At 37.3% G+C, this 12,108-nt stretch overlaps 2 protein-coding genes across 2 annotated transcripts in view; both read right to left on the reverse strand.

Moving 5' to 3' along the window:
- gatb (glutamyl-tRNA(Gln) amidotransferase, subunit B) overlaps positions 1–12,108 on the reverse strand; it is a 77,147-nt gene that overhangs the window by 48,915 nt on the left and 16,124 nt on the right. The window lies entirely within an intron of this gene.
- The window catches only part of LOC141354516 (uncharacterized), a 28,784-nt gene that overhangs the window by 15,116 nt on the left and 1,560 nt on the right, over positions 1–12,108 (reverse strand). Inside the window, exons 2-4 of the mRNA XM_073860039.1 lie at positions 2,385–2,435; positions 1,624–1,674; positions 1,025–1,075 (exon numbers count right to left, since the gene is read on the reverse strand). Of these exons, the coding sequence (XP_073716140.1) occupies positions 1,025–1,075; positions 1,624–1,674; positions 2,385–2,435 (153 nt within the window). The remainder of the gene's footprint in view (positions 1–1,024; positions 1,076–1,623; positions 1,675–2,384; positions 2,436–12,108) is intronic.

The following is a 12,108-nucleotide window of genomic DNA, read 5'->3' on the forward strand; positions in this document are numbered from 1 at the left end:
AGTTGACTTTAACTTTACAACACTTGTGTGTGTTTACTCATGGTTTATGAGGACATGTGTGACTATTGTACGTGACTCAGCAGTAGACTTTAACTTTACAACACTTGTGTGTGTTTACTCATGGTTTATGAGGACATGTGTGACTATTGTACGTGACTCAGCAGTAGACTTTAACTTTACAACACTTGTGTGTGTTTACTCATGGTTTATGAGGACATGTGTGACTATTGTACGTGACTCAGCAGTAGACTTTAACTTTACAACACTTGTGTGTGTTTACTCATGGTTTATGAGGACATGTGTGACTATTGTACGTGACTCAGCAGTAGACTTTAACTTTACAACACTTGTGTGTGTTTACTCATGGTTTATAAGGACACATGTGACTATTGTACGTGACTCAGAAGTAGACTTTACCTTTACAACACTTGTGTGTGTTTACTCATGGTTTATAAGGACACGTGTGACTATTGTACGTGACTCAGCAGTAGACTTTACCTTTACAACACTTGTGTGTGTTTACTCATGGTTTATGAGGACACATGTGACTATTGTACGTGTGTGTTTACTCATGGTTTATGAGGACACATGTGACTATTGTACGTGTGTGTTTACTCATGGTTTATGAGGACACATGTGACTATTGTACGTGTGTGTTTACTCATGGTTTATGAAGACACATGACTATTGTACGTGTGTGTTTACTCATGGTTTATGAGGACACATGTGACTATTGTACTTGACTAAGCAGTAGACTTTAACTTTACAACACTTGTGTGTGTTTACTCATGGTTTATGAGGACACATGTGACTATTGTACGTGACTCAACAGTAGACTATAACTTTACAAGACTTCTGTGTGTTTACTCATGGTTTATGAGGACACAAGCCTTTCCATATACTGTTAACACACAGGTGTTTTAACATGTTAACTGCGGAATCACATTTAGTAGGAATTAGAAAATTTCACTTCAGATCAAATTATAACACGTGTGTCACAAATTTGACAAAATTATTAACAAACCTCTTTAGGAGATGTGACTTCACTTCCTGAAACGACAGGCTCATGGACGAGCTGGAAGACAGAAAAAAAAGAGAAATGAGCTATAATGTGACTTAGCGGTAGACTATAAGTTTACAACATTTCTGTGTGTTTACTCATGGTTTATGAGGACACATGTGACTATTGAACGTGACACAGCAGTAGACTAACTTTACAACACTTGTGTGTTTACTCATGGTTTATGAGGACACATGTGGCTATTGAACGTGACACAGCAGTAGACTAACTTTACAACACTTGTGTGTTTACTCATGGTTTATGAGGACACATGTGACTATTGAACGTGACTCAGCAGTAGACTTTAACTTTACAACACTTGTGTTCGTTTACTCATGGTTTATGAGGACACATGTGACTGTTGTACGTGACTCAGCAGTTGACTTTAACTTTACAACACTTGTGTGTGTTTACTCATGGTTTATGAAGACACAAGCCTTTCCATATACTGTTAACACACAGGTGTTTTAACATGTTAACTGCGGAATCACATTTAGTAGGAATTAGAAAATTTCACTTCAGATCAAATTATAACACGTGTGTCACAAAAATTATTAACAAACCTCTTTAGGAGATGTGACTTCACTTCCTGAAACGACAGGCTCATGGACGAGCTGGAAGACAGAAAAAAAAGAGAAATGAGCTATAATGTGACTTAGCAGTAGACTATAAGTTTACAACATTTGTGTGTGTTTACTCATGGTTTATGAGGACACATGTGACTATTGAACGTGACACAGCAGTAGACTAACTTTACAACACTTGTGTGTGTTTACTCATGGTTTATGAGGACACATGTGGCTATTGAACGTGACACAGCAGTAGACTAACTTTACAACACTTGTGTGTGTTTACTCATGGTTTATAAGGACACATGTGACTATTGTACGTGACTCAGCAGTAGACTTTAACTTTACAACACTTGTGTGTGTTTACTCATGGTTTATGAGGACACATGTGGCTATTGAACGTGACACAGCAGTAGACTAACTTTACAACACTTGTGTGTTTACTCATGGTTTATGAGGACACATGTGACTATTGAACGTGACTCAGCAGTAGACTTTAACTTTACAACACTTGTGTTCGTTTACTCATGGTTTATGAGGACACATGTGACTGTTGTACGTGACTCAGCAGTTGACTTTAACTTTACAACACTTGTGTGTGTTTACTCATGGTTTATGAAGACACAAGCCTTTCCATATACTGTTAACACACAGGTGTTTTAACATGTTAACTGCGGAATCACATTTAGTAGGAATTAGAAAATTTCACTTCAGATCAAATTATAACACGTGTGTCACAAAAATTATTAACAAACCTCTTTAGGAGATGTGACTTCACTTCCTGAAACGACAGGCTCATGGACGAGCTGGAAGACAGAAAAAAAAGAGAAATGAGCTATAATGTGACTTAGCGGTAGACTACAACTTTACAACACTTGTGTGTGTTTACTCATGATTTATGAGGACACATGTGACTATTGTACTTGACTCAGCGGTAGACTATAAGTTTACAACATTTGTGTGTGTTTACTCATGGTTTATGAGGACACATGTGGCTATTGAACGTGACACAGCAGTAGACTAACTTTACAACACTTGTGTGTGTTTACTCATGGTTTATAAGGACACATGTGACTATTGTACGTGACTCAGCAGTAGACTATCACTATACAACACTTGTGTGTGTAAACACATGGTATATGATGACACATGTGGCTATTGAACGTGACTCAGCAGTAGACTTTAACTTTACAACACTTGTGTGTGTTTACTCATGGTTTATGAGGACACATGTGACTATTGTACATGACTCAGCAGTAGACTTTAACTTTACAACACTTGTGTGTGTTTACTCATGGTTTATGAGGACACATGTGGCTATTGAACGTGACACAGCAGTAGACTAACTTTACAACACTTGTGTGTGTTTACTCATGGTTTATGAGGACACATGTGGCTATTGAACGTGACTCAGCAGTAGACTTTAACTTTACAACACTTGTGTGTGTTTACTCATGGTTTATGAGGACATGTGTGACTATTGTACGTGACTCAGCAGTAGACTTTAACTTTACAACACTTGTGTGTGTTGACTCATGGTTTATGAGGACACATGTGACAATTGTATGCGACTCAGCGGTAGACTTTAACTTTACAACACTTGTGTGTGTTTACTCATGGTTTATGAGGACACATGTGACTTTTGAACGTGACACAGCAGTAGACTAACTTTACAACACTTGTGTGTGTTGACTCATGGTTTATGAGGACACATGTGACAATTGTATGCGACTCAGCGGTAGACTTTAACTTTACAACACTTGTGTGTGTTGACTCATGGTTTATGAGGACACATGTGACTATTGTATGCGACTCAGCAGTAGACTTTACCTTTACAACACTTGTGTGTGTTCACTCATGTGACTATTGTACGTGTGTGTTAAGTCATGGTTTAGGAGGACACATGCGACTATTGTATGTGACTCAGCGGCAGAGGTGGGTAGTAACGAATTACATTTACTTCGTTACATTTACTTGAGTAAATTTTTTGGGTAACTAGTACTTTTAGAGTAAATTTAAGGATGGGTACTTTCTACTCTTACTCAAGTACATTTCTGGTGAAAAAACTGTACTTTTACTTCGCTACATTCGGCGGCGTTACTGCGTTACTGTCAAAAGGTAATAATTTATTAATATATAAAAAAAATAGGGCGTGTTCGAAAGTTCCGCGAGACAGGCTACGTCACCGTTTAGCGCGCGACCGCGCGGTCACCCTTTAGCGCGCGCGACAGCGCGTAGATGATAGGAGAAGCAGATGAGGGCGCGTTTGCGTTGTGGGAGATATCGGAGGCAGATCATGCGTGGCTTCAAGTTCGGTCTATGTTTTCACTCCAAGAGGTCAAAAAGAATAGTTTCATAATGCGATGCATGCCTTGTTCAGTAAACGAGCTGACATCCCAGCGTACAGGAATTCAAGATCCAACCTGAAGTAAGTGTCACAGTATTGTCTATTTGAACACTAATGGTCATTTCACACACTGTCCGAGTTTTTTTGCCATATGCACTCTTTTGCAAGCGATGACAAAACCTAGTGTAAGTTAAAACATACAAACGGCACGTTCACATCTGCACATTTTCATATAATTTCCCCACAACTAAACAAACTGAACAGCATAATTTAAGGACGTCTTGCATTTACACACAAATCCGGACACCTCACTAATGTGTAGAAAATACATTCAAATAAAATGTAATAAGATTGTATTTTATTTAAATCCTTCCTAAAGAATGAATGAATAAAAATATAAGAATAAAGTTTGATTTTAAAGAAACATGTATTATATATTATAATAAATGTAGAGTTGATTTGCACAAACAAAAAGTTCCATATGAAATTCTAAAATGATCATTTTTATTAAGCTCCTGTTTATGTTTAGTAATTGCACTTTAATGGCAATGTGTGTGTGTTTGAGATTTTTTCTCAAATGACACGTTATGTGATGTTAATGTGATAATGTCCCATTGCAGGACTGAGATAGGCTGCTTTACTTGTATATAAGCAGAACAATGAGACTTTTAAGGAGAGGTTTGTGAAAACCCTCCAAGTAGTCTAAAATTCAGTGCTTTTGCACTACTTCTCTACCAGTAACGAGTAACTAACTACTTGAGTAGTTTTTTCATCTAATACTTTTTTACTCTTACTCAAGTAAATAATTAGATTGATACTTTTACTTTTACTTGAGTAAATTTTTGTATAAGTACTTGTACTTTTACTTGAGTACAGATTTTGGGTACTCTACCCACCTCTGCTCAGCGGTAGACTATAACTTTACAACCAGGGAACTACACTGCGACCGTTTTGGTCGCATATGCAACCTCTTGAAATGCCATTGCAAGTTGCAACCCTAATTTTTAATGGGGGCAAATGTATCACTGATTATTTTTGTACCTACGTCATGTTTTAGGCAATATGCTACAATTTACTATGAGCATTTATTTAAACAGAAATGTTTATTTTAAGAATACGTTTTATAACGTCCCCTGAGCCTTCAACAAATCAAGTTGGCTTCATTTTGCGTGCGAGCACATCGTGTCTCTCCCGGTGAGCGTTCGCGTGCTTTCTGTTTCTCAATGAATTGGGTCGCTGCGCCGCGAAGCAAGTGTCACATTGTATCTATCCATGTGTCTGAACTTGAGCATACAAGTTTTACCATTAGAGGTCTTCACAGATACCCGAGACCCGTGCGGTTCCGGATTTATATTTTAAATGGTCAGTTGCGTCGGGTTCGGTCCTAGTTTAATTACTTCGGGTCCCAAGTCTGATTAATATTTTGTGTAAAACCCGAGTCGATCGGAGAATGGCCGCGAGCGCTACCGCGCTAAAGCTCGAGTGCAGTTTCGGCGTGCCTCCCGGTTTCTATGGCGATAACAACTTGCTCTTGTTACGACCACGCACTGAATTTTCTTCTTCCCATTTTTTATAATCTTATTATTAATAAACCATATCTTTTCTAAAAAGGTTGCACAAATATGGTGGCAAAAAAGCAATGCCAATGTCAAGCACTACGAGCAAAGCTCAAGCTGACTCAAGATATTAAAAACGCAAAGCTGTAACTGTAAAGTCACCTGTCACCGGGACCGCAAGTAGACTTTTACATCTGAAATAATGAGTGGATTAAGCTTTTTTAATCTGCAAGAGAGAAATAGAAAGAGCAGAAGCAGTAAAAGTGCCTATCAAATAAAAATTATAACCATCATAACATCAGTCACATTTATAATCTATATCTGCACTGTCTATTAATATAATATACATAGTATTGTATATATTGAGTTTGAATATAAAGGGGTCTAATTGCTTCATATATAGGTGCAAAACAGTATGTGTTTTTTGGTGATTTGACAAACAGTCAGCTTTGTTAAAAAATTAATTAAGATTAATGACCTATAATGTGAAATTAATATTAATGTTGAATAAATCAAAGTATTCTTTGTGACATGTATTCTGCCCTACAAAGCGAAAGCGCAGTAACTACGCATTTGGTCAAAATTGAGTTAAGGGTTAAAATGGGCTTTGTGAGATCTGTTGTGTCTTGTGACAAAGTCTCCTGGTTAAATTTTGTCCCATTTCAGAGAAATGTGTGTGCCAAAATTGCAGTAACATGTTTGACTGGCTGGTGTAAAAAACTTTAAAGCCATTTTTCTCAGTTTCAGTGTTTGCGTAGATACTGCACTTAGCCTTTGGAGGGCAGTATAGTAGACCATATTTTGTCGGTGGATAATGATTGCCCTTTTCACAGGCTACCACCACAAGTAAATTTCACATCCGTGGGAAACACTGCAACACAAGGCAGCATGTGGTTTAAAAAATGGCAAGTAAAATTAAAAGCACATCTGTATGCAATACAGTTTCATTATTATCCATAATATAACTAATTTGTCCGACCAAATAATGTTTTGCGCCAGTAACTGAAAAAGTTAGAAGCGCAAGTGCCACCAGTGGAAAAGGTTAGTGTAGTTCCCTGACAACACTTGTGTGTAGGGGTGTCATGATTCTCCAAATCTTCAATTCGATTACATTTTCGATTCTATGGTCACGATTCGATTCGAGGTTTTTTTTTTTGTAAGACAAAAATGATATGCCATTATTTATTATTATTATTATTATTATAGTTTAACATTAACATGCACATTGCACAACTCGCATGGGGGTTTGTGGGCTTCACTTAACGCGAGAGCTTGTGGAGAGAGGATTCCTTCATGCACGCACATGGACTTAATGCACATGGACTTAATGCGTGTGTCTTTGACTTAATGCGCGTGTCTTGGACTCATAGCATCTGAAATAAATCCAGCATCATAAGCAGCTGACCCAAGTGAGCAGTAGCATTTAAAATTACATAATAACGAAGATGCAATAATAATTGGTTCAAATAGAGTATTAAAACCAAGTTACATTAAACAACATTTTGTAGCCTATAAATAAAAAGCATTATGTATGTATTATAACAAATGTCTGCAGGGGGCGATAGAGGACTCGTCTCGCGGACGCTATCTTCACTTTCACTTTTACTTTAGACGGAGAGAAACTTATTTTTAGTCAAACAATGTTTAAATCCATATTAATATTTAATGTCCATTTCTTTAAACTAGAAATTATACAGTCAGTCATTTTTTGAGCAAGAACATGCAGACATTAAATCATGTAAACTCTGTGTGAGGGTTTAATCAGCTGAGACTTCACATCTGACACTGATCGACAGACAAACACAACATGTCTCAGTCTCAGACTTCACACGAGCTCCCAAACGAACATTATTGGAAACCCAAACAAAAAAGCAAAAAAGGGTCAAACAGAAAGCTCCATCCTTCGGAGGTCGCATATGCAGGCTGCATACGTCATCAAGGTTTATTTCAGATCATTAACTGAACATTACATTCGCAAGTCGTGAGCATATTACAACAATTTGCGATTAACTAAATAATTAGTACACTTTATAATTGTTAATAGTCTCTAATAAGACAATGATGAAGTAAATGCAGTTTAAAAATGCGACCTCCGAAGAATGCAGTCTTTTATTTGAGAAACGGCCAGCACCTCCACAAGAAATCTCGCGAGACACATGTAATCTCGCGAAACACATTTAATCTCGCGAGATCTCGTCACACAAGATCTCGTCACACCCCTATTAAGTAAATGTAATTAGTTACTGTACTTAATTATTTTTTGGGCTACTTTGTATGGCTGTCAACGAACATTCTAAATTCGAATATATATTCGAATAGTTAAAAAAAAGAATTTCGAATATGAAAATTAAGATTCAAATAATTTTTTTTTATAAAGCCCGCGGTAGTAGAGTCGTGGCTGTCTGCTATGTTGGGCTTTGTGAGTGGGCGCACTAGTGCGCCTGGTTCAGGGACAGGTCACAGTAGTCACACTGTCTGTCACTGTTAAAAGTTGACGCGTCTTGCATGGAAAATGGCAGAAAGTCGACCGCAGCAGAGAAAGCGATTTTAACCCCCAAAAATCTAAAAAGCTATGTCTGGAAGTACTTTGGATTTTGGTCGGTAGGAGGTAAAATTGTTGAGCCGCGAGATAAAGTTGTAAGCATACCATTCAACCACTAGCAACATGATGTCACATCTCGAAAATGTGCACCCAAATGATGAGCGTGGCATCCTGTACATATTAATTAGTTTGTCACTTCAACTTTTAATGCTTAATCCTGTTCTGTACACACACACTTCAGTAATTTACGGGACTAACAATCGCATTCTACAACCGCATTAACTCCCGCAAACTGCAGTGACAACCGCGTTTACAAAAACTTTGCATAGTGTGTAGCCTACAAAACCGAACTGAACAACTAGTAGTTAATAAAGTGTTTAAACGTGCATCATGGACATGACAGGTCTCCCTTCTGAAGAAATAAATTATTACAAGGGGGAAAAGACTTCTGTATGCGCGGTACAGAGAATGACAGAGGCACAAGCGTTTGCTGCTCAGTGTTGCCAGATCTTGCACTAAAAAAACAGCGAACAAGAAAAATCCTATAATAAACCAAAATAAATCCAAATGCTTTACCTCAAAGATCAAAATATTGGGACTGGCACCTTCACATTTTAACAACACCAAAAACTTGATCGCTTCATGAGCCAAAAGCCATAAACGGTTAAGCGCTAAAATGGTATGTGAGTACAAAAAAGACGAGGACATGGCAACACTGCAAGAGCGCGCGCAGCCTCACAAATGCGTACGATACACAACGACACGACGGAGGTTTATTGCAAAACATAATGCTGTTAAATTATTTTCATCAATGCTGTGAGTGATAAGCACGTGAGACGGCAGACCGTTGCTATGGTTATCTCCGTGTCAATCATCACATTTTCACATTTAAATGCGGTTGTCACTCCTGAAAGTTTGCAGTGTGGACAAGACCACAATGTGTGGAACTCCAGCTAAACAGTCACGTCTTAACACTTACTTTGCATAGCCCGCCACAAGCTCTTTGTCTGCAACACGACAAGAGGTCATAACGGAGAAATTAATTTCGTTCATTTGTAAGGACATGAGACAGATCAGTGTCGTGGATGGAGCAGCCTTTCACTTTGATGTCTCTTGATTTACTTGTTTTGTGTATGTAATATACTTGTCAAATATGTTTAAACTTAAATAGACTACCTATAGAAGTAATTATGTCTCTTTATATTAATTTGTCCTGTTATTGACGTAATGCGTCGTTAAACGTCGTTAACGTCGTTGAAAAAATGGGCAACCAGATATTCGAATAGTTCGAATATTCGTGGGTTTTTTAGGGAGAATATTCGAACGTCATTTTTGAGCAATTTTGACAGCCCTACTTCTTTGTACTTGTACTGAGTATCAAAAATATAAGCAACTTTTACTCTCTACTCAATTACATTTTTGATTGGGTATTTGTACTCTTAACTCCACTACATTTGAAATAACACTTACCATTACTCGCTACATTGTTTATTCGTCAATGAATAAAAGCGAGACGAAAGTGTCAGAGGTTGATGATGGATAGAATCTGTGGTCACGAGGTTAGACGCACACACATAACTGAGGGACTTCATGTGGCGCTACGCAGGGCAATCGTATGAAATCAAAATACTGCGAGAGCGAATCAAATGCATATGGAGAAGTCTGGTCTCGCGGTATTTTGATGTCAAATGCTGAATGGCTTGCATTGAGCCACCGTAGCAGGACATCTGCGTGCTGCGTATGTCATAAACTGTAGAGAAAAGTTTGCGTCAGGTCTGAGAGAAGAGATAAAGAGCAAACATATGGATGCATATCCAGGGTTCTTGCAGGTTTCAGCAAGTTAAATTTAAGACCTTTTTAAGACCTTTTAAGACCATTATGAGTAAAATTTAAGACCAACACGATACATTACTAGAAGCATTCAAATTATCTCAGAAATTCTTAAAACGTTCTATTTTTATTGATTCAGTTATAGAAAAATATAAAATGAACGCAGTTTTAAAACAGATAATCAAAATACATGGAAATACATTATGCTTAACTCTATTAGGCGATTGTTGGCGCCGACAAATTTTACCCATAGCCCTTTAGGAAGAGACTTCTGACAATGGAAGCCCAAAAATGGCTAGTGAGCCATTGATATACATTGAGTTAGAGGCAAAGAGCTGTGATTTTTCTTAATTAATAGTCAAGAAATGCATTGATTTACAATATTTATACATCACACTAATATTTGTAAGTAGTATTTTTATAAAATTCTATCAACAATGTTTTTTGACAAATAAAATTCACTAATATTAGATCAGTTAGTATGGTCAGCTGCTGGTTTGTGCCTAGTTTTACACTGCCTCATACAACTTTAAAGCTTTAAAATGCATCACACTCTGTAGTACGTAAGCTTATAGGGGAGGTTTCCCAGACAGGGATAAGAGCTTTCCAAACTCGAAAACAATTTGCACTGACATATCTTAAAATACATCAAAATGCACACAAGTAATGGTTTTAGTAAGGCATGTTTATTAAAACTAGTTATATGTCATAATTAAACTAAGGCCTAGTCCTGGTTTAAGCTAATCCCTGCCCGGGAAACCACCCCATAATGTTTAATGTACAACTGGCTGTGTGCTGTGTATATATCTTGTGCCTGTTTATAAATATACAAAGAACAAAAGATCACTTTCAATTATTATTAATCCCTAAAAGCATTAATATATGCATTTTATTAATACAAGTTTTTAATAAATTAATGTATTGCATTTAATTGAATACAGAATCACAGAGCCAAAAAAACACTCCACCCATACGTTTTATGCATAAATATGCACTATTTACTGCCATCAGGTTTAATAGCCTCTCTAATTACACAATAACGGATGAATCTGCATTAAGAAAATGAAATTTAGCATTAAAAGGCTGTTTGATATGTGCTGCTAACGTTATCCACTAAGACCGTTTCTCAATCCGAAGGCTGTAGCCTCCGAAGGGTCGCATTTCTTATTTCAGAAATGGTCTTATTTCAGAATATTAACTTTGAAATTAACTTTAAAATATTGATTATTATTCTTAGTTAATCGTTAATTGTTGTAATATGCTTATGACTTGCGAATGTAATGCTCAGTTAACTTAAATAAACCAGGCGATGCCGTATGCAGCAGCCTGCCTATGCGAAAGGGCTCTGCCGCTGTTCATTTAACCGTAACTCCTGAAGCATTTGCGCAATCAAAAAGTTTGAATTGTTCCTAAAAGAAAACAATTGCACTTTTTTAAAAATATATGGCTAATTACGGTACCTTCTTGCTTTCCGTCTGCCAATCGCTGCTGGTTGTGGAGAGCTGAAGGGAAAGCGTGTTAGGTTCAAGTGCATCGCAGCAAAGAGCAATCTTAAGGTCTAAAATATAAAACTGTGTAACACTAAAGTTGACACGCTGTTGGTGACTCGTGACTCGACGGCCCGACTGTTTAAGTTGATTTTCAATAAAGCAGCATTGATTTTTGTTCGCTTCTGTGTCATCTATGTTTCAGAACCTGGCAAATGCTCAGGTAAGCCACGGGCTTATAAATTACCCCGAAAAAGATTTTTGCTTATACAGAACTAAGTTTAAGGATTGTTTCTCGCCAAACCCACAGTAAACAGTCAGATCACAACACCTGAAATATAGCTTATGGCACGATTTGCGTGGATTATGACAAAGGGCGGAACGTTTCTTTTTAGAGACCCACCATCATACACTTTCTGCCTCCGCCACTGATTAAGTTAGTTCTTCAGCGTTTTAAATTACTATTTTATTTTCTGCGGACAACGCTTTTTGGGAATGAAAAGAGGTAAGAAATTTAAGACTTGGGTAAATTAAATTTAAGACCTGGGATAAAAATCTGGGTGTTTTTAAGACTTTTTAAGGCCTTAAATTTAACATTCTGAATTTTAGACTTTTTAAGACTTTTTAAGACCCCGCGGGAACCCTGATATCACATTTGCTTCTGTCAAGGAGGGACCCTTTGTTAAACTTGTGATGCTACGATCAAAACAAACGTGA

The sequence above is a fragment of the Misgurnus anguillicaudatus genome, chromosome 3 (genome assembly GCF_027580225.2).
Source record: "Misgurnus anguillicaudatus chromosome 3, ASM2758022v2, whole genome shotgun sequence".
Taxonomy (NCBI): Eukaryota; Metazoa; Chordata; class Actinopteri; order Cypriniformes; family Cobitidae; genus Misgurnus; species Misgurnus anguillicaudatus.